General features: G+C 43.6%; 1 protein-coding gene across 1 annotated transcript in view; it reads left to right on the forward strand.

The window, feature by feature from the left end:
- The window catches only part of E2F3 (E2F transcription factor 3), a 62369-nt gene that overhangs the window by 22107 nt on the left and 16265 nt on the right, over positions 1–23997 (forward strand). Inside the window, exons 2-3 of the mRNA XM_069730861.1 lie at positions 5967–6078; positions 16052–16271. Of these exons, the coding sequence (XP_069586962.1) occupies positions 5967–6078; positions 16052–16271 (332 nt within the window). The remainder of the gene's footprint in view (positions 1–5966; positions 6079–16051; positions 16272–23997) is intronic.

A 23997-nucleotide genomic window follows, 5' to 3' on the forward strand; every position in this document is an offset into this window, starting at 1 on the left:
TCTACAACACCATTTTATTTTAGGGACCACATCTCATTTGAAGTCATTTTGAGGGGTCTATATGATAGAAAATACCCAAGTGTGACACCATTCTAAAAACTACACCCCTCAAGGTGCTCAAAACCATATTCAAGAAGTTTATTAACCCTTCTGGTGCTTCACAGGAATTTTTTGAATGTTTAAATAAAAATGAACATTTAACTTTTTTTCACAAAAAATTTAATTCAGCTCCAATTTGTTTTATTTTACCAAGGGTAACAGGAGAAAATGGACCCCAAACATTGTTGTACAATTTGTCCTGAGTATGCCAATACCCCACATGTGGGGGTAAACCACTGTTTGGGCGCATGGCAGAGCTCGGAAGCGAAGGAGTGCCATTTGACTTTTCAATGCAAAATTGACTGGAATTGAGATGGGACGCCATGTTTCGTTTGGAGAGCCCCTGATGTGGCTAAACATTGAAACCCCCCACAAGTGACACCATTTTGGAAAGTAGACCCCCTAAGGAACTTATCTAGAGGTGTGGTGAGCACTTTGACCCACCAAGTGCTTCACAGAAGTTTATAATGCAGAGCCGTAAAAATAAAACAAAATTTTTTTCCCACAAAAATTATTTTTTTAGCCCCCAGTTTTGTATTTTCCTGAGGGTAACAGGAGAAATTGGACCCCAAAATTTGTTGCCCAATTTGTCCTGAGTGCGCTGATACCCCGTATGTTGGGGGAAACCACCGTTTGAGCGCATGGCAGAGCTCGGAAGGGAAGGAGCGCCATTTGGAATGCAGACTTGGATGGAATGGTCTGCAGACATCACATTGCGTTTGCAGAACCCCTAATGTACCTAAACAGTAGAAACCCCCCACAAATGACCCCATATTGGAAACTAGACCCCCAGGGAACTAATCTAGATGTGTTGTGAGAACTTTGAACCCCCAAGTGTTTCACTACAGTTTATAACGCAGAGCCGTGAAAATAAAAAATCTTTTTTTTTCCCACAAAAAATATGTTTTAGCCCCGAGTTTTGTATTTTCCCAAGGGTAACAGGAGAAATTGGACCACAAAAGTTGTTGTCCTATTTGTCCTGAGTACACTGATACTCCATATGTTGGGGTAAACCCCTGTTTGGGCACACGGGAGAGCTCGGAAGGGAAGAAGCACTGTTTTACTTTTTCAACGCAGAATTGGCTGGAATTGAGATCGGACGCCATGTCGCGTTTCGAGAGCCCCTGATGTGCCTAAACAGTGGAAACCCCACAAATATAACTGAAACCCTAATCCAAACACACCCCTAATCCCAACAGTAACCCTAACCACACCTCTAACCCAGACACACCCCTAACCCTAATCCCAACCCCATTCTCAACTGTAAATGTAATCTAAACCCTAACTGTAACTTTAGCCCCAACCCAAACTGTAGCCCTAACCCTAGTCCTAACCCTAGCCCTAACCCTAACCTTAGCCCTAACCCTAACTCTAACCCTAGCCCTAATGGGAAAATGGAAATAAATACATTTTTTAAATTTTTCCCTAACTAAGGGGGTGATGAAGGGGGGTTTGATTTACTTTTATAGCGGGTTTTTTAGCGGATTTTTATGATTGGCAGCCGTCACACACCAAAAGACGCTTTTTATTGCAAAAAATATTTTTTGCGTTACAACATTTTGAGAGCTATAATTTTTCCATATTTTGGTCCACAGAGTCATGTGAGGTCTTGTTTTTTGCAGGACGAGTTGACGTTTTTATTGGTAACATTTTCGGGCACGTGACATTTTTTGATCGCTTTTTATTCCGATTTTTGTGAGGCAGAATGACCAAAAACCAGCTATTCATGAATTTCTTTTGGGGGAGGCGTTTATACCGTTCCGCGTTTTGTAAAATTGATAAAGCAGTTTTATTCTTCGGGTCAGTACAATTACAGCGACACCTCATTTATATCATTTTTTTATGGTTTGGCGCTTTTATACGATAAAAACTATTTTATAGAAAAAATAATTATTTTGGCATCGCTTTATTCTCAGGACTATAACTTTTTTATTTTTTTGCTGATGATGCTGTATGGCGGCTCGTTTTTTGCGGGACAAGATGACGTTTTCAGCGGTACCATGGTTATTTATATCTGTCTTTTTGATCTCGTGTTATTACACTTTTTTTTCTCCGGTATGATAATAAAGCGTTGTTTTTTTGCCTCGTTTTTTTTTTTTTTTTCTTACGGTGTTTACTGAAGGGGTTAACTAGTGGGCCAGTTTTATAGGTCGGGTCGTTACGGACGCGGCGATACTAAATATGTGTACTTTTATTGTTTTGTTTTTTTTAGATAAAGAAATGTATTTATGGGAATAATATTTTTTTTTTTTTTTTCATTATTTTGGAATATTTTTTTTTATATTTTTTTTACACATTTGAAAAATTTTTTTTTTTACTTTGTCCCAGGGGGGGACAATACAGATCGGTGATCTGACAGTTTGCACAGCACTCTGTCAGATCACCGATCTGAGAGCAGTGCAGGCTGCTTCACAGTGCCTGCTCTGAGCAGGGTCTGTGAAGCCACCTCCCTCCCTGCAGGACCCGGATCCGCGGCCATCTTGGATCCGGGGCTCGAGCAGGGAGGGAGGGAGGTAAGACCCTCGCAGCAACGCGATCACATCGCGTTGCTGCGGGGGGCTCAGGGAAGCCCGCAGGGAGCCCCCCTCCCTGCGCGGTGCTTCCCTGCACCGCCGGCACATCGCGATCATCTTTGATCGCGGTGTGCCAGGGGTTAATGTGCCGGGGGCGGTCCGTGACCGCTCCTGGCACATAGTGTCGGATGTCAGCTGCGATAGGCAGCTGACACCCGGCCGCGATCGGCGGCGCTCCCCCCGTGAGCGCTGCCGATCGCGCTGGACGTACTATCCCGTCCATGGTCATAGGGGCCCACCCCACATGGACGGGATAGTACGTCCGATGTCAGAAAGGGGTTAAGGTCAAAATAGGCTGGGTCATGAAGGGGTTAAGGTTGATTTCAGTGATCCATTGAGCTCTGAGACACAATACAATCCACAAGTTTATTTGAAATACAAAACAATTAAATCTTTGTCACTTAAATCCAATTTGCATAATTTGGAACATGGTGTAAAGTGCTCCAGATGGTAGATAAAATGGTCACCTTTGGCTCCTGACATTAGGATTGATAACTTATTGCCTTTTGCTTACTGATAATGTTGGCCTATTAGTGCTTGATTTCTTAAACAGGCAGTGCTGTGTCAATGTAAGATTAAATGGCTGAATTCAAAAGCCCCTATTTGTCTTCGCTTTAATATGAAGTTAAGGGTTGGCCTTTCAGTAAAAATAAATAAATAAAATTCCCTAAGGGTACCGTCACACTATAACATTTCGATCGCTACGACGGTACGATTCGTGACGTTCCAGCGATATCGTTACGATATCGCTGTGTCTGACACGCAGCAGCGATCAGGGATCCTGCTGAGAATCGTACGTCGTAGCAGATCGTTTAGAACTTTCTTTCATCGCTGGATCTCCCGCTGTGATCGCTAGATCGGTGTGTGTGACACCGATCTAGCGATGCGATCCAGCGATGCGTTTGCTTGTAACCAGGGTAAACATCGGGTAACTAAGCGCAGGGCCGCGCTTAGTTATCCGATGTTTACCCTGGTTACAAGCGTAAAACTAAAAAAAAAACAAACATCACATACTTACATTCTGGTGTCCGTCAGGTCCCTTGCCGTCTGCTTCCCGCACTGTGACTGCCGGCCGTAAAGTGAAAGCAGAGCACAGCGGCTGTGCTTTCACTTTACGGCCGGCAGTCAGTGAGTGCGGGAAGCAGACGGCAAGGGACCTGACGGACACCAGAATGTAAGTATGTGCTGTTTGGTTTTTTTTAGTTTTACGCTTGTAACCAGGGTAAACATCGGGTTACTAAGCGCGGTCCTGCGCTTAGTTACCCGATGTTTACCCTGGTTACCCAGGGACCTCGGCATCGTTGTTCGCTGGAGAGCTGTCTGTGTGACAGCTCCCCAGCGACCACACTACGATTTACCTACGATCACGGCCAGGTCATATCGCTGGTCGTGATCGTAGGTAAATCGTATAGTGTGACGGTACCCTAAGGCTGTGCACATGTTCAGGTTTTTTTCGCTGTAAGGATGCATAATGTATGCGTTTTATCATTTAGAATGCATTCTGCATGTTTTGTGGACATGATGCGTTTTTTCTGCTAAAAAAACGCATCGCGGTATAAAAAAGCAGCATGTTCATTAATTTTGCGGATGTTCTGCGTTTTTCCTGCTATTCTATGCATTTGGGGAAAAAATGCACCAAAACACGGCAAAAACGCATGCGGATTTCTGGCAGAAAAGTCCGGTTTTTGTCAGGAAAATTTCTGCAAGAAATCCTGACGTGTGCACATACCCTAAATCTTTTCCAGTAGCTAGAAAGATAAAAAAAGCAAACAAACCTGGGCTTTACGTACCCTCCCCAGGTCCAGCAGGGAGTCTCCACTGCTCCTCCCAGTGTCTGCAGTGCTGCAGACAATCATTTAACTTGGTGGTTTTTGAGCTGCTCCTGCAATCGACTTGGGCAGAGCTGCTGAGTTCCTGTTATTGCCTGCGTAAAGCAGTTTCTGGGGGGTGTTTTTTTTTTTTTTTTTTTTTTTTTTTTTAAGTACACTTACTACCAATAAAACTAATAGAAAATTTAGACCTAGACAAACCCTTTAAGGTTTCTGCATATTTTAGTGAGCCAGTCTCCATATTGTAGTGTAATGCAGACAGGCTGTGCCCACTCTCTGCGAGCCAACTGTTCAAACTTGTCATAACATGAGCATGGAACATGGATCTGGGCCGTGAAAAAATGCTGCTGTAGTTTTTTTTTTTTTTTCAGTTTTGGCAATCTGCATAAAAGTGAAGCAATTTACTAAATGAACAGATGTCTACAGCTTGCAGTAAAGGGATTGTCCACTGTGCATGATAGATGTGCATAAGTAGGTCATAGCCTTGTGTACAACATTTAGTTTTCAAGTATTACTAGGTCCTTGGTATGATTACCCCATAATCGTTAATCACTACTTAAATCGGTATTAAAGGAGAATTCATAATATTTAGGACATCTCCAACACCATCAATAGTTGGCTATTCCTCCTTACCTACCCATACGCCGGCATTTAGTTTGACAAAACATTTGCATTCTCAATGTGAAGGGGATAACTCTGCTGCCAGACGCTTCTGGCTGGTCTTCCATCAAGAACCTGATCAATAATTTCTCACGTGGAATCTGTACTTGTGTGGTTCCTATCCCTACATGGGATACATCCCTATTCCCTACAGGGGCAGCACGGTGGCTCAGTGGTTAGCATTGCAGCGCTGGAGTCCTAGGTTCAAATCCCACCAAGGACAACATCTGCAAGGAGTCTGTATGTTCTCACCAGGTTTGTGTGGGTTTCCTCCGGGCACTCCAGTTTCCTCCCACATTCTAAAGACATACTGATATTGAATTTAGATTGTGAGCCCCATTAGGGACAGCAATGATAATGTGTGCAAACTGTATGGCGCTGGAGAATATGTTGACGTTATAGAAATAAATGTTTGTTTGTTTTGTTTTAATACATAATGCCAATAGCTATGCTACTATATTGAATGACTAAAAAATGAAATCTGTTCTGCTTGCTGTAGATGGTGGCTCCCACTGCGATGTAGAGGCTAGTGTTTCTGAACAGGGGTTCCCTAGAAGACAGAACATCTAGTCCTTGTGAAGCAGCGATCTGCTATGCATTGCCTAGCTTCTCAAGTTTCTTTCTCTATTTATATTGCCTCTCTGCGTGTAGTCTTCTAGTTTATGCATCTGTGTTCTGGATTGCATTGGGGCTGCCACTGCTTGCATAGCACAGCTGTTAGTTTGTTACCTGCTCTATTAGGATAAGTTGGTTTATAGATATCTTGTCGCTTTATGCTTAATAGCTGTTTTATCATGTGTTTTAGGCGAAGCGACGACTAGAACTTGGAGATGGAAGTCAACAGTATCTTTCTGAAGGATTAAAAACGCCAAAAGGCAAAGGAAGAGCCACTGTATTCTGTCCCGACAGCCCAAAAAGTGGGTTTTAATTACACTTGTGTTCCTAGTCTAATTGGGCAAGAATGTTTATGTACAACTACTGGCTTTTGTTACTGTTTAAAGGGAACTGGTCACCTCCAGAAACGTTTCTTTTTTTTCTGCTAATGGCCATTTGGATATTTATACCATCTTTCGAGGGGCCATACAAAATTATCAACTTGAAAAGTACTCTGCTACATTTGGTCAAACATTTAATTGACTCACCCCTAATGTGTTGACTGGAACGGCTATTCTTTGGTGTAGCTGTGATGTTCAGTGATATGGATGTTACTCATAACTCTTTTTTCCAGAGTCACACAGGCAACTCTTTGCGATAAGTCTTGTAAGGAACTCGCAGGAGTAAGTTGTATAGAACAGATGTATATTGCACTGCTGGTCTACAATGGGAAATTCAACGCTGCTCATGTAACATAGAACTCAAGCAATGGGAGATCTGCAGTACACAAAACATGACACACAGACTGCCGTACATACAGTTGCTTCTCACAAAATTAGATTATCAAGTTATTTTCAGTTCCTCGATACAAAAAGTGAAACTGGTATATTATATAGTCATTACAGAGTGATCCATTTCAAGTGTTTATTTTTGTTAGGGTATGTTACCACGGTCAGAAAACACTGCGGGTTGGATGCTGCAGGCATCGCAGTGTCCAGATGTTACAACATAGTGGATGGGATTTCAAGGAATCCCATGCCTACTATGCGTGCCGAGGCACCTGCGGATCACTCGCAGATAGACATGTGGTGCGTCTTTCCAGACTGCAATATGTCAATTTGTCTTGCGGAGATTCAAGCTTCCACAAGATAAATGTCACCCGTACAATGTAGTGGAGGCAGTGGTTCCACACAGTTCAATAAACGCATGCGGAATCACCTGCGTTCAAAAGCCGGCAGCGCTTTAGGCGCAGCGGAAATGTGATGTCCAAAGCGCTGCCAATTACTGACTGGGAACGTACCCTTAATGTTGATTATGGCTTACAGGCAATGAAAACCCAAAAGTCATTAGCTCAGTAAATTAGAAAAATTAACAAAAAACATCTGTAAAGGCTTCATAAGCGTTTAACCCCTTTCTGACCTCGGACGGGATAGTACGTCCGAGGTCAGAACCCCTGCTTTCATGCGGGCTCCGGTGGTAATCCCGCATCAAAGCCAGGATGTCAGCTGTTTAGAACAGCTGACATGTGCCCGCAATAGCGGCGGGTGAAATCGCGATTCACCTGATGCTATTAGCTAGTTAAATGCCGCTGTCAAACGCTGACAGCGGCATTTAACCGGCCATCCGGCCTGAAATGAGCGCTTCGCTGACCCCCATCACATGATCAGGGGTCAGCGATGCTTTGCATAGTAACCATAGAAGTCCTTGAGACCTCTATGGTTACTGATCCCGGCTAGCTGTGAGCGCCACCCAGTGGTCGGCGCTCATAGCACACCTGCATTTCTGCTGCATAGCAGCGATCTGATAATCACTGCTATGTAGCAGAGGCGATCGAGTTGTGCCAGCTTCTAGCCTCCTATGGAGGCTATTGCAGCATGGCAAAAGTAAGAAAAAAAATATTAAAGTTTAAATCACCCCCCCTTTCGCTCCATTCAAAATAAATCAATAAAAAAAAAATCAAACCTACACTTATTTGGTATCGCCGCGTTCGGAATCGCCCAATCTATCAAAGAAAAGCATTAACCTGATTGCTAAACAGCGTAGCAAGAAAAAAATTAAACGCCAGGATTACTTTTTTTGGTCGCCGCAACATTGCATTAACCTTCGTCAGGCTGCATAATTTTACAACGTTAACAGGCTGCAGAGGTACAATTGTACCTTCATATATATTTTATTGAAATCTGGCCAATATATTCTGGACCAAAACTGCAGAGATGTCACGAAATTTCAGCCCTCTACGGCTTTTCGAGAAAAAAGTTAATGCAATTTTAAAACGGAGTAGTTACAATTGTACCTACTCAGCCGGACGAAGGTTAAAATGCAATAACGGGCGATCAAAAGAACGTATCTGCACCAAAATTGTATCATTAAAAACTCTAGCTCGGCGCGCAAAAAATAGGCCCTCAACCGACCCCAGATCATGAAAAATGGAGACGCTGCGGGTGTCGGAAAATGGCGCAATTTTTTTTTAATTTATTTTTTTATTTTTTAGCAAAGTTTGGATTTTTTTTTTCACCACTTAGATAAAAAATAACCTGAACATGTTAGGTGTCTATGAACTCGTAATGACCTGGAGAATCATAATGGCAGGTCTGTTTTAGCATTTAGTGAACCTAGCAAAAAAGCCAAACAAAAAACCAGTGTGGGATTGCACTTTTTTGCAATTTCACCGCACTTGCAATTTTTTTTTCCCGTTTTCTAGTACACAGCATGCTAACACCAATGATGTCATTCAAAAGTACAACTTGTTTAGCAAAAAATAAGCCCTCACATGGCCGTATTGACAGAAAAATAAAAAAGTTATGGCTCTCGGAAGGAGGGGAGCGAAAAACAAACACGGAAAAATGGAAAATCCCAAGGTCCTGAAGGGGTTAAAAAGGCTCCTTAGTCTGTTTCAGTAGGCTCCACAATCATGGGGAAGAGTGCGGACTTGACAGATTTCCAGAAGGCAGTCAATGACAAACTCCCCAAGGAGGGTAAAAGGTCATTGCTAAAGAAGCTGGCTGTTCAGAGTGCTGTATAAAAGCATATTAATGGAAAGTTGAGGGGAAGGAAAGTTTGGTAGAAAAAAGTGCACAAGCAGCTGGGATAACCGCAGCCTTGAAAGGATTAAGAAAAGGCCATTCAAACATTTGGGGGAGATGCACAAGGAGTGGACTGCTGCTGGAGTCATTGATCAAGAGCCACCACACACAGACATAATTAGGACATTGGCTACAAGTGTCACATTCCTTGTGTCAAGCCACTCGTGACCAATGGACAACTCCAGAAGCATCTTACCTGAGCCAAGGAGAAAAAGAACTGGACTGTTGCTCAGTGGTCCAAGGTGTTTTCAGATGAAAGTAAATTTTGCATTTCATTTGGAAATCGAGGTCCCATATTCTGGAGGAAGAGTGGAGACAGACAATCCAAGCTGCTTGAGGTCTAGTGTGAAGTTTCCACAATCAGTGATGGTTTGGGGACCCATGTCATCTGCTGGTGTAGGTCCACTGTGTTTTATCAAGACCAAAGTCAGCACAGCCATCTACCAGGAAATTTTAGAGCACTTCCGGCTTCCCTCTGCTGACAAGCTTTTTGGAGATGGAAATTTAATTCTCCATCAGGACTTGGCACCTGTCCACACTGCTAAAAGTACCAATACCTGATTTAAAAACAGCAGAATCACTGTGCTTGATTGACCAGCAAACTCACCTGACGTTAACCACATAGAGAATCTATAGGGTATTGTCCAGAGGAAGATGAGACACCAGACCCAACAATGCAGACGAACTGAAGGCTGCTATCAAAGCTATCTGGGCTTCCATAACACCTCAGCAGTGCCACAGGCTGATCGCCTCCATGCCATACCGCATTAATGCAGTAACTGATGCAAAAGGAGCCCCAACCAAGTATTGAGTGCATTTACTGAACATACATTTCAATAGGCCAACATTTCAGACTTTAAAACAATTTTTCAAGCTGGTGTTATAAAGTATTCGAATTTACTGAGATAATGACTTGGGTTTTCATTGGCTGTAAGCCATAATCCTCATTAACAGAAATAAACACTTGAAATAGATCACTCTGATCACTTTTCGGTATTAACCCTAAAAAGCATACCCATAGAAATCTACACATTCACGCACCTGGGGCCTTTTAGGCCTGTTTACAATTATCATGGAATAACTCAAATAAAAATACTTTTCAAAATTTATTGCAAAGTAAGGATGCATTCCCACTAGCGCAGGGGTCCGCCAGGATGGGATTCCGTAATGGATCTGACCTCCTGGTGACCCCAGCTAAGGCTGGTGGACGCATACCAGGGGCCTCGCAGGCCTGCCAGGTTACTTGTTTTCTATTTTCTGTAAAATTACTTTAGTTAGAATTTTGAAACTCTAGGTATTCCTCAGGTATATAGTTGTTAGTAATTTCCAGTTCATATATTTTTATGTTATAGGCATTTCGGTGTAACAACCTTTTTTGGGGACTACCCCATATTCACGCACCTGGGGCCTTTTAGGCCTGTGTGCAAATACCCCGTAATAACTCAAATAAAAATACTTTTCAAAATTTATTTTACAATTGCAAGGTAAGGATGCATTCCAACTAGTGCTGGGGTCTGCCAGGAGGGGATCCGTAATGGATTTGACCTCCTGGTGACCCCAGCTACGGCTGGCGGAATCCCGTCATTCCGGCAGCCTTAGCTGGAGTTACCAAGAGGTCAGATCCATTATGGTAAACGGGCACGCCAAATATAGGCATGCTATATGCAATTTTGTTATGAAAACATTTTTTTGGTTGTAGCAAACTTGGTGCAGGAATATTTATTTGTAACTTTACATATTCCCCCAATAATTCTCGCATATTTTTTTTCGGCTGAATGTTCCTTTCATACATTTTGTCCGCAAGTAGAACAGACGCTCCGATTTTCTTTCCTTCTTTGCTGGACAAATATAGCAGCGCTTTCTTTTTTTTTTTCTCTTTGCTCTGGATGTTCCACATCAGATCACTGCCTCCGTAATTTGCCTTGATAAGCATATCATGCTGCTTCTCTCCATCATAGTATGCATCAAAAGTTCATAACAAAGTTCTGTCAAAAATAGACGTCTCTTGTCTTTCCTGTTGGCATGGAATTCTGGATTAGTTTGACAATAAACAATGTAGCTATTGAGGGCTGACACATCAAGGATATTGGAAAAAAGGGCAACAGGCCAACGTTTAGTCTGCCTTTTGCACGAATACTCTCCAATCATTTTGTCCGTCTTGTCGACACCTCCTTTTGTCTTATTATAATGCAGTATGATTTCAGGGTTTTTTTTTCCTGTCATTGGTGTCAATACTTCCATCATGATGCATTGTACTCGGTAATATCACGGATTTTTCTTTCTTGGCTTTATAAGACACCATTGTTGCTTGATTGCAGAAACCGAATACACTCTCGTAGATTGTTCGCTGTGCATTGTGCTTCATGATTGGAGGAATTTCGCGGCGGTTTGGCCTCATAGGACCAACAAGTGTAAGTTGCTTTTGAAGCAAAAAAGTTGGCCATTTCAAAATTGGTAAAGTAATTATCCATTGTAATATTTTTTCCTGAATTGAAAATTGGTAGAGCAAGTGTTTTTACTATGTTGGAACATAGGTCTTTCTGGACTGGAGCATCAGCCTCTTTGCCACAGTAAATCAGACCATTCATCCCATAATAGCTTGCTGAATTGCACATCCAGAAAATTTTTATGCCATACTTAACTGGCATAAAATGTTGTCATGCAGAATCCACACTCTTCCCAGCAATAGCAGAGTCATAAAAGTTCTTCCCCAGCAACAATACAGACAAAAAGACTGAGTATCACTTGTAAACCTAGTACAGGCCTAAAAGGCTCCAGGTGCGTGAATATGGGGTAGTCCCAAAAAAAAGGTTGTTATACCGAAATGTCTGTAACCTAAAAATATATGAATAACTGGAAATTACTAACAACTATATACCTGAGGATTACCTAGATTTTCAAAATTCTAACTAAATAATTTTACAGATAATAGAAAACAAGTAACCTCGCAGGCCTGCGAGGCCCCAGGTATGCGTTCTAGGGTTAAAGAACTGAAATTAACGTTTTGATATTCTAATTTTGTGAAAAGCACATGTAATTCACATAGGACAGACTGCTGTAGATGCACATCTCACTGGAGACATGGGGCTGCGGTGGCAACATCACAGGAGATGTCGCTCCTGTCTTCTACTATGGAATGGGAGTGCATCGTGCGCTAACTCCACCCATAAAGTACATCCTGCCACTGGCCAGCATGAGGACACAATCTTTCATTACATGCACCATAGCATTCAGTAGTGAACGCTTGCGTGTACATGCTCGCAGAGGAAGAAGAAATAAAGGGCTGAAAGCCATCGAAATGCAGCTGCTGTCCCAAGCACCGCGGTCTCCGGGAATCTGCCTGGGGGTCGGACAAAAAAAAAATCATGGCGGGCTATAAATGGCACATGGGCCTTGGGTTTCCCACCCCTGATGTAGAGGTACTGCTGGAGAGGAGTGATTAAACCATGCCTGGTTGCCTTACTGGAGCAATGGCTACATGGAGAAAATGGTTATTCTCCCTTCAGCCGCTTGCTTCAAGTCAGTGAGGCATTGCAGGGTGCTGCAAGTCACCTTGTAACTGCTCTCATGTACATGGATTGACAACATATGCTAGAGAGCAAGCTGTCAATGAGCAAGGGAGTGATTACAGCGTCTCATTGTGTAGTGAACTGTGACACTAAAGGTAAGTTCACACTGGGCGTTTTTGCTGCAGTTTTTTTATACTAATTTGCAGCTTCTTTTTACAGTACCAGCAAAGCCTGAGATTTCGGTAATCTCATGCACACATATTGTTTTTTTTTTTTTTTACATAAGCATGTCACTTCTTTCAGTGTTTTTGTAGCGTTTTTCACCCATTGACTTGAATGGATGGTGAACAAACGCTGCAAATATGCAGATTGACTTGTCTTGCAGCGTATGTGCTGCAAAAAGTCAAAGATGGCAGGATGTGACATCAGTCAGCTCCACTACATTTAGATGGCAGGCTGCATGATTCGCCCATACAGCCTGTCATCCAGCAGAGCGGACCTGAACCCCATTCATTTGAATGGGAGGCCCGACAAATGTCTGACAGTCATTTGCATGACAGCGCGGCAAACACCGCTTCTGATTGGCGGTAAAACGATCTCCGCCGGTCAGAGAGCCGTGGTTCAAAAGACAGCGTGAGCCCTCAGCTGTGATCAGAGGTATAAGGGTAAGTTCACACAGGACGTTTTTTTTTTTGCGTTTTTTATGCAAATTTTCAGCTGCTTTTTACAATACCAGCAAAGCATATGAGATTTCAGAAATCTCATGCACACACATTGGTTTTTTGTTTGATCAGTATTTTGTGCTTTGCTGCGTTTTTTGGACATGGAGCATGTAACTTCTTTCAGCGTTTTTGCTGCGTTTTTTCACCCATTGACTTGAATGGGTGTTGAAAAAAAGCAGCAAAACCGCAAGTATCATTTGCTGCGTGTTTTTGCTGCTGAAAATCCAAGGACATTAGCATGTACAAAGAGGGGAAAAAAAACAGCACCAAATACGCAACAAAAAACGCACCTACACCTGCGTTTTTGACGCAGCTTCTTTCCTGCCAAGATCAGGTTTTGCTGCAGAAAAAAAAAGCCGCAAAAACGCCCTGTAGGAACTTGCCCTAAAGTTTACCTCCGTCACTGTCAGCTGGTGGAACTACTGACCCTATCATCTGACACCTGCTGCCGCTAATAACGGTGAGAGCAGGAGCGGATGATGGGAGTATTCATTAGCTGCTCCTGTGCTATCAATAATTAAAAAAAACATGTCTGTGTGTTGTTTTTGATAACCAGTCAGGTAAATCTCACAGCTGGGGACAGCAACCGTCAGCTTCAGCAAGGCTAGTTCTCAGGAATAGAGGGGTCCCCATGCCATATTTTTTAATTATTAAAATAAATTAAACAAAAGGCAGGGGTCCCCCCCATTTTTTTTGACAAAACCAGCCTTGCTAAATCAGACAGCTGGGGCCTGGTATTCTGAGTCTGGTGTAAGGGGCCATGGATATTTTTCCCCCACAGCCTAAAAATATAAGCTCGCAGCTGCCCAGAAAAGGCACATCTATTAGATGCGCCAATTCTGGCGCTTTGCCTGTTTCTTCCCACTTGCCCTGTAGCAGTGGCAAGTGGGGTTCATATTTGTGGAGTTGATGTAACCTCTGTATTGTCTGGTGACATCAAGCCCCGAGGTTGGTAATGGAGAGGTATCAATAAGACGCCCTTATTACTAACCCCATAGTCACATTGTAAGTAAACAGACACCAAGAATAAAGTCCTTTAATTGAGTGAATGACATACTCCCTTTAATAATCTCAATTGATTAAACCATACTTACAACTTCGCCTAATTCCACCGAAGCCCTTGTTCTCCTGTAATAAGCCAAAAATAAAAAACTATTCCTCACCTCTGTTGTTCTGTCCCATGCCATGCCATAATCCATGTCTGGGGGATAATTAGTTTTTCAACCTGGACGATACCAAGATGCGACTGTCCAGGCTGAGAACCACTGGTGAATGAGCTGCTGCGAGTGCAGCCTCAGTGACGTCACTGAGGCTCCGTTTCCAGCGAAGCTGAACTGCGGTGACCTTGGTGAGATCCCCGCTAGCACTGTGAGTAAGTCGCACGGTGCAGAGGCATTTTCACCGGGAGAATTTCACTGCGGTGAACTCGCCTTTGCACCATGCAGGTCAAGAGCGAGGCTAAGTGCCAGAATTGGCGCATCTTAGAGATGCACCTTTTCTGGTGCGGCTGAGGGCTGATGTTTTTAGCCTGGGGGGAGCAGTATCCATGGCCGCTTCCCTGGCTATTAATATCAGCCCACAGCTGTCTGCATAGCCTTTGCTGGTTATTTATGGGGGGACCTTAAGTCAGTTTTTGGTGCATCCCCCTTTTAATAGCCAGTAAAGGCTAATTATACAGCTGTGAGCTGATATTAATGGCCCGGGAAGCTCCATGGGCATTACCCCCTTCCCAGGCTATAAACATTGGCTCCCAGCCGTCGGCTTTGCCTATGCTGGTTAAGAAAATTGTGCGGGAGCTCATTCCATTTTTTTTTTTTTCCCCCGAAAAATAATCTTTTAATTATGTGTACAGTAAGCTGCACCCACTGTACTAATTGTATGTCTGACATCTGTATATCTACCTATTCGTATTTACTGTGCAATCCATCTCTTCCATCCTGTCCGCTCCTGCAGTGATCGCTGCACATGAATTTCCGACTTTTCTTCGATCTATCTGATATATATTAGTGTGTGTCACTGACATCTATATATCTGTGTATTTATCTATTCTATTCTAACCTGTCAGTGTGACTTTTAATGTAGCGGCACATGAATTACCAGCTTTTCAAAGGATCTAGAGGTATGTTTGTACAGGAAGTAATCTGTTTGTTTTTTCTTCTTCTCTGGGGGCACTCCACTTTATTAGCAAGCACAAGACACAAGTTGGCCCCAAAAAACGCACCAAAACATGCGTTTTTGCCGCAGCTTCTTTCCTGCCAAGAAATCAGGTTTTGCTGCAGAAAAAACACAGCAAAAACGCCCAGTGTGAACTTACCCGAACCGCTGCTTGTACCGTCCTGATGACTGAGTGGTTGTAGGGATAAGTCATTTTCTCCTTATAGCCACTCATTCAGTAAAGGTACCTTCACACTGAGCAACTTTCCAATGATAATGACAACGATCCGTGACGTTGCAGCATCCTGGATAGCGATCTTGTGTTTGACACGCAGCAGCGATCAGGATCCCGCTGTGACATCACTGGTTGTAGTTAGAAGTCCGGAACTTTATTTGGTCGTCAGGTCGGCGTCATTCGTCATGTTTGACAGCAAAAGCAACGATGCCAGCAATGTAACAACCAGCAAGAACGATAAGTACGTCACTAGATCACTCCTGCATCGTTCAGCTGTTGCCGGTGTTTGACGTCTCCTAGCGACCTAAACAGCGACGCTGCAGCGATCGGCTCGTTGTCTATATCGCTGCAGCGTCGCTTAATGTGACCTTAAGTCTGCAAGACATGACCTAAACACGGTTTATTAAGGCTTTACCTGCAGATAAATAGATCCTGGAGTTGACTGGTTCTCATTTAAGGGTCGATTGCTTGGATTTGTATCCATGTCATAACTGTTAGTCTGTGTAGCACGGTCTACCTCTTGGTCTGTTGGGTTGGTTATGTAGGCTGGCAAAAACGATGCATAACTATTTTTTTTTTTTTTCCTACTTTAGCTCCAAAATCACCTCTGGAAAAAACAAGATATGACACCTCACTTGGCCTTTTGACTAAGAAGTTCATTCAGCTGCTTAGTCAATCCTCTGATGGTGTGGTGGACTTGAATAGAGCTGCTGAAGTCCTCAAGGTGCAAAAAAGGAGAATTTATGATATCACTAATGTATTGGAAGGCATTCATCTAATTAAAAAGAAATCTAAAAACAACATTCAATGGATGTAAGTATAACTTTGTCAAAGTATGCCTGTTATTTCTGGTAAACATGCAGCAGGCTGTGGGTGTCTGCCTTTAACACCATTACCAGCCCCCTTCACACTGTCATTTGTTTGGAAAAATATACTCTGAAGATCCAGCCAGGGACCATTGTCAGAGACAATAGTCCAACTCTGCCCCCAGCAAGCTCATCCCAGCAATTCTACAGCTGATTGACAGGTGTCTCCAATTGCGCTGCAAATCCACCCATCGGTGACCCCTGTCACGTGATTGTGGGTCACCGATGGGTTGGCATAACAACCAGAGGTTTTCTGAAGACTTCTATTTGTCACTTCTTGGTTGCTATGAGCGCGGCTTGGTGGTCGACGCTCATAGCAAGTCAGCAATTTTGCTACATACAGGCGATCTAATCATCACTAGGGTTGAGCGAAATGGATCGTTCATTTTCAAAAGTCGCCAACTTTTGGCAAAGTCGGGTTTCATGAAACCCGACCCCTGTGTGGGGTCGGCCATGCGGTACGCGACTTTCGTGCCAAAGTCGCGTTTCGTATGACGCGCTTGGCGCCATTTTTTTCAGCCAATGAAGGAGAGTGGGCAGAGTGATGACATAGGTCTTAGGGGTGTGGACGCCTATCGCCATCTTGTCGCTTGTGTGCTGTAGAGAGAGAGAGTTACCCGATCTATCAAAATAAAAATTATCCGATCACTAAACGGCGTTGCAAGAAAGTAAAAAAAACCAGAATTACTTTTTTTTTTTTTTTTTGGTCGCCGCAACATTGCATTAAAATGCAATAACTGGCGATCAAAAGATCGTATCTGCACCAAAATGGTATCCTTAAAAACGTCAGCATGCCGAACAAAAAAATAAGCCCTCACCCAACCCAAGATCATGAAAAATAGAGACACTACAGGTCTCGGAAAATGATGCAATTTTTTTTTTTTTTTTTTCACCGCCTAAATAAAAAAAACTATACATGTTTGGTGTCTATGCACTTGTAATGACCCACAACTGTTTTTTTTTTTTTTTTTTTTTTTTTTTACCATGTTCACCAAATGCTAAAGCTGACCTGCCATTATGATTCTCCAGGTCATTACGAGTTCATAGACACCAAACATGTCTAGGTTCTTTTTTTATTTACCGTATATACTCGAGTATAAGCCGAGATTTTCAGCCCAAATTTTTGGGCTGAAAGTGCCCCCTCGGCTTATACTCGAGTCACGGTAGCGGTGGGGTCGGCGGGTGAGGGGGAGAGGGCGCTGAGGTATACTTACCTAGTCCCAGCGATCCTCGCGCTGTCCCTGCCGTCCCACGGGCTTCGGCGCTGCAGCTTCTTCCTCTCTTCAGCGGTCACGTGGGACCGCTCATTAGAAAAATGAATAGGCGGCTCCACCTCCCATAGGGGCGAAGCCGCCTATTCATTTCTCTAATCAGCGGTGCCGGTGACCGCTGATAGAGAAAGAATCTGCGGCACCGAAGACAGCTGTGACAGGCGGGGACAGCTCGAGGATTGCCAGGACTAGGTGAGTATGTTATATTCACCTGTCCACGTTCCAGCCGCCGGGCGCCGATCCATCTTCCCGGCGTCTATCTGCGCTCTGACTGTTTAGGTCAGAGGGCGCGATGACGCACTAGTGTGCGCGGCGCCCTCTGCCTGATCAGTCAGTGCAGAGAGACGCCGGGACTGGACGCTGGGAGCTGCAATCAGCGAGGTGAGTATGGCTTTTTTTTTTTTTATTGCAGCAGCAGCGGCCATGGCACAGACTTATACCGAGCATCTATGGGGCAATATGAATGCAGCAGAGCACAGTATGGGGCAGATATGGGGATATATGAACGCAGCAGAGCACAGTATGGGGCAGATAGGGGGATATATGAATGCAGCAGAGCACAGTATGGGGCAGATATGGGGATATATGAACGCAGCAGAGCACAGTATGGGGCAGATATGGGGATATATGAACGCAGCAGAGCACAGTATGGGGCAGATATGGGGATATATGAACGCAGCAGAGCACAGTATGGGGCAGATATGGGGATATATGAACGCAGCAGAGCACAGTATGGGGCAGATATGGGGATATATGAACACAGCAGAGCACAGTATGGGGCAGATATGGAGATATATGAACGCAGCTACTGATGTCTCAATTAATTTTACTTTTATTGGTATCTATTTTTATTTTTGAAATTCACCGGTAGTTGCTGCATTTCCACCCTAGGCTTATACTCGAGTCAATAAGTTTTCCCAGTTTTTTGTGGCAAAATTAGGGGGGTCGGCTTATACTCGGGTCGGCTTATACTCGAGTATATACGGTAAGTGGTTAAAAAACATCCAAAGATTGTTAAACAAGAATGGTAGCATTGCTTCACAACTGAAGACCGGTTAATTTTATTCTGAAATGCTACAGCATTTCAGTGAAAATATACTTTAATGGGACTGTCAGCACATACCTAAAACAAAGTACAAGTGCGCTTGCACCATTGTGCGGCCAATCACTAAAGGTACCGTCACACTCAGCAACTTTGCAAAGAGATCGACAACAATCCGTGACGTTGCAGCGTCCTGGATAGTGATCTCGTTGTGTTTGACACGCAGCAGCGATCTGGATCCCGCTGTGCCATCGCTGGTCGGAGCTAGAAGTCCAGATCTTTATTTCGTCGCCAGGTGGGCGTGTATCGTCATGTTTGACATCAAAAGCAACGACGCCAGCAACGAGCATAGGGCCCCTAGATGTGTCGGATCGGTACACTCCAGCTGTTTGACATGGAGCTAACAACCAGCGAGAACGAGAAGTGAGTTGCCTTAACGTCACTGGATCGCTCCTGCATCGTTCTGGAGTTGCTGTGTTTGACGTCTCTACAGCGATCTAGTTTAGGTCGGCTCGTTGTCTATATCGCTGCAGCGTCGCTGAGTGTGACGGTACCTTTAGACACATTCCCACCTGCTTGGTTTACATCTATTCACAATGTTCCCTGGCTCTATGAAACAAGAGCTGTCAAAGGGGAGTGGAGAGAGGGAAAACAAGCGGGTGAAAGGTGCATTTAACCCCTTCCCGACCTGTGACACAGCGTATGCGTCATGAAAGTCGGTGCCAATCCGACCTGTGACGCATATGCTGTCACAGAATGATCGCGTCCCTGCAGATCGGGTGAAAGGGTTAACTCCCGCCCACCCCCCATCATACTTACCGAGCCTCCCGGGGTCCCTCCGTCTTCTCCATGGGCGCCGCCATCTTCCAAAATGGCGGGCGCATGCGCAGTGTGCCCGCCGAATCTGCAGGCAGATTCGTTCCAATGTGCATTTTGATCACTGATGGGTTTTAATCAATCAGTGATCAAAATAAAAAAGATAGTAAATGACCCCCCCCCCCCCCTTTTGTCACCCCCATAGGTAGGGACAATAATAAAATAAAGAATTTTTTTTTTTTTTGCCCACTAAGGTTGGGGTTAGAACTGGGGTTAGGGTTTCGGTATGTGCACACGTATTCTGGTCCTCTGCGGATTTTTCCACAGCGGATTTGATAAATCCGCAGTGCTAAACCGCTGCGGATTTACCACGGTTTTTCTGCGCATTTCACTGCGGTTTTACATCTGCGATTTTCTATTGGAGCAGTTGTAAAACCGCTGCGGAATCCGCAGAAAGAAGTGACATGCTGCAGAATGTAAACCGCTGCGTTTCCGTGCAGTTTTCATGTGTACAGCGATTTTTGTTTCCCATAGGTTTACATTGAACTGTAAAATCATGGGTGTGCACATACCTTTAGAATTAGGCTATGTGCACACGGTGCGGATTTGGATGCAGATTCGCAGCGGATTGGCCGCTACGGATTCGCAGCAGTGTTCCATCAGGTTTACAGTACCACGTAAACCTATGGAAAACCAAATCCGCTGTGCCCATGGTGCGGAAAATACCGCGCGGAAACGCTGCGTTGTATTTTCCGCAGCATGTCAATTCATTGTGCGGATTCCACAGCATTTTACACCTGTTCCTCAATAGGAATCCGCAGGTGAAATCCACACAAAAAACACTGGAAATCCGCGGTAAATCCGCAGGTAAAACGCAGTGCCTTTTACCCACGGATTTTTCAAAAATGGTGCTGAAAAATCTCACACGAATCCGCAACGTGGGCACATAGCCTTAGGGTTAGGGTTGGAATTAGGGTTGTGGCTACAGTTGGGATTCGGGTTAGGGGTGTGTTGGGGTTAGTGTTGGAGGTAGAATTAAGGGGTTTCCACTATTTAGGCACATCAGGGGTCTCCAAACGCAACATGGCGCCACCATTGATTCCAGACAATCTTGTATTCAAAAAGTCAAATGGTGCTCCCTCACTTCCGAGCCCCGACGTGTGCCCAAACAGTGGTTTACCCCCACATATGGGGTACCAGCATACTCAGGACAAACTGCGCAACAATTACTGGGGTCCAATTTCTCCTGTTACCCTTGAGAAAATAAAAAATTGCTTGCTAAACATCATTTTTGAGGAAAGAAAACGTATTATTTTCACGTCTTTGCGTTATAAACTTCTGTGAAGCACTTGGGGGTTCAAAGTGATCAACACATATCTAGGTAAGTTCCTTTCGGGGTCTAGTTTCCAAAATGGGATCACTTGTGGGGGGTTTCTATTGTTTAACCACATCAGGGTCTCTGCAAACGCAACGTGATGCCCGCAGAGCTTTCCATCAAAGTCTGCATTTCAAAACGTCACTACTTCACTTCTGAGCCCCGGCATGTGCCCAAACAGTGGTTTACCCCCACATATGGGGTATCGGCGTACTCAGGAGAAACTGGACAACAACTTTTGGGGTCAAATTTCTCCTATTACCCTTGGCTAAATAGGAAATTCCAGGCTAAAAAATCATTTTTGAAGAAAGAAAAATTATTTTTTATTTTCAGGACTCTGCGTTATAAACTTCTGTGAAGCACCTGGGGGTTTAAAGTGCTCAATATGCATCTAGATAAGTTCCTTGGGGTCTAGTTTCCAAAATGGGGTCACTTGTGGGGGAGCTCCAATGTTTAGGCACACAGGGGCTCTCCAAACGCGACATGGTGTCCGCTAACAATTGGAGCTAATTTTCCATTCAAAAAGTCAAATCGCGCTCCTTCCCTTCCGAGCCTTACCATGTGCCCAAACAGTGGTTTACCCCCACATGTGAGGTATCGGTGTACTCAGGAGAAATTGCCCAACAAATTTTAGGATCCATTTTATCCTGTTGCCCATGTGAAAATGAAAAAATTGAGGCTAAAAAAATTATTTTGTGGGAAAAGTACTTTTTCATTTTTACGGATCAATTTGTGAAGCACCTGGGGGTTCAACGTGCTCACTATACATCTAGATAAGTTCCTTGGGGCGTCTAGTTTCCAAAATGGGGTCACTTGTGGGGGAGCTCCAATTTTTAGGCACACGGGGGCTCTCCAAACGTGACATGGTTTCCGCTAAAGAGTGGAGCCAATTTTTCATTCAAAAAGTCAAATGGCGCTCCTTCCCTTCCAAGCCCTGCCGTGCGCCCAAACAGTGGTTTACCCCCACATATGAGGTATCGGCGTACTCAGGACAAATTGGACAACAACTTTCGTGGTTCAGTTTCTCCTTTTACCATTGGAAAAATAAAAAAATTGTTGCTAAAAGATCATTTTTGTGACTAAAAAGTTAAATGTTCATTTTTTTCCTTCCATGTTGCTTCTGCTGCTGTGAAGCACCTGAAGGTGGTTTTGTGCACCTTGAGGGGTGCAGTTCTTAGAATGGTGTCACTTTTGGGTATTTTCAGCCATATAGACCCCTCAAACTGACTTCAAATGTGAGGTGGTCCCTAAAAAAATGGTTTTGTAAATTTCGTTGTAAAAATGAGAAATCGCTGGTCAAATTTTAACCCTTATAACTTCCTAGCAAAAAAAAAATTTTGTTTCCAAAATTGTGCTGATGTAAAGTATACATGTGGGAAATGTCATTTATTAACAATTTTGTGTCACATAGCTCTCTGGTTTAACAGAATAAAAATTCAAAATGTGAAAATTGCGAAATTTTCAAAATTTTTGCCAAATTTCCATTTTTATCACAAATAAATGCAGAATTTATTGACCTAAATTTACCACTAACATGAAGCCCAATATGTCACGAAAAAACAATCTCAGAACCGCTAGGATCCTTTGAAGCGTTTGAGTTATTACCTCATAAAGGGACACTGGTCAGAATTGCAAAAAACGGCCAGGTCATTAAGGTCAAAATAGGCTGGGTCATGAAGGGGTTAAGGGATTGGCCCCACCATGAAGCACCGGATGGCTGGACTTTGTATTATCAGTCATTCTGTGCTGACAGGCCCCTTCATGACATAGCTTTTTTTTTTCATTTTTGCTTTTGATTTTTCTCCCGTTCTTCCCAAAGCTATAACTTTTATTTTTTTTATTTTTCCATCAATATGGCCATGTGAGGGCTTGTTTTTTTGCGGAACAAGTTGTACTTTTAGGACGCTGTCACACTTGCGAGTTTTACGGACGTAAGAGCGCAGAAAATTCGTCCGTAAAACTCGCAAAACAAACGGCACAATTATTTTCTATGCCCCTGCTCCTATCTGCCGTATTTTACTGATCTGCATTATACGGCTTTCTACGGCCGTAGAAAATCGCAGCATGCTGCGTTTGTCACCGTATTGCGCAAAAAAAACGCCAATGAAAGTCTATGGAAGCCCCAAAAATACGGATTACACACGGACCAGCAGTGTGACTTGCGAGAAATACGCAGCGCTGTTAGAGAGAAAAGCCGGCAATTCAGTGCGGTGTACAGTAAAATCACACTGACAGCTTACAGTAGAATAAACGTGTACACATAGAATAGGTGTATGTATATGTATATCTGTCAGTGAGACACATATATGTATATATATTATTACTTCATACAGCGCTAGATAGCTTTAAAGCCGGTAATTCAATTACCGGCTTTTGCTATCTCCTTCCTAAACCCGACATGGTTTACATACAGTAAACCATGTCATATCCCCTTTTTTTTGCATATTCCACACTACTAATGTTAGTAGTGTGTATATGCAAAATTTGGCCGTTCTATCTACTAAATTAAAGGGTTAAATGGCGGGAAAAATTGGCGTGGGCTCCCGCGCAATTTTCTCCGCCAGAGTAGTAAAGCCAGTGACTGAGGGCAGATATTAATGGCCTGGAGAGGGTCCATGGTTATTGGCCCCCCTCCCAGCTAAAAACACCTGCCCCCAGCCACCCCAGAAAAGGCACATCTGGAAGATGCGCCTATTCTGGCACTTGGCCACTCTTCCCATTCCCGTGTAGCGGTGGGATATGGGGTAATGAAGGGTTAATGCCACCTTGCTATTGTAAGGTGACATTAAGCCAGATTAATAATGGAGAGGCGTCAATTATGACACCTATCCATTATTAATCCAATAGTAGTAAAGGGTTAAAAAAAACACATTAAAAATTATTTTAATGAAAAAATCACAAAGGTTGTTGTAATAATTTATTCTACGCTCAATCCACTCACTGAAGACCCTCGATCTGTAACAAAGTCAAAATAATAAACCAACAATATCCTTACCTTCCGAAGATCTGTAATGTCCTACGATGTAAATCCATCTGAAGGGGTTAAAATATTTTGCAGCCACGAGCTTTGCTAATGCAACGTTGCTTGTGGCTGCAAAACCCCGGGGAATGAAGGTAAAGTAGGTCAATGACCTATATTTACCTGCAATTGCGATGAGGCGCCCTCTGC

Source organism: Ranitomeya imitator, chromosome 6 (genome assembly GCF_032444005.1).
Source record: "Ranitomeya imitator isolate aRanImi1 chromosome 6, aRanImi1.pri, whole genome shotgun sequence".
Classification (NCBI taxonomy): Eukaryota; Metazoa; Chordata; class Amphibia; order Anura; family Dendrobatidae; genus Ranitomeya; species Ranitomeya imitator.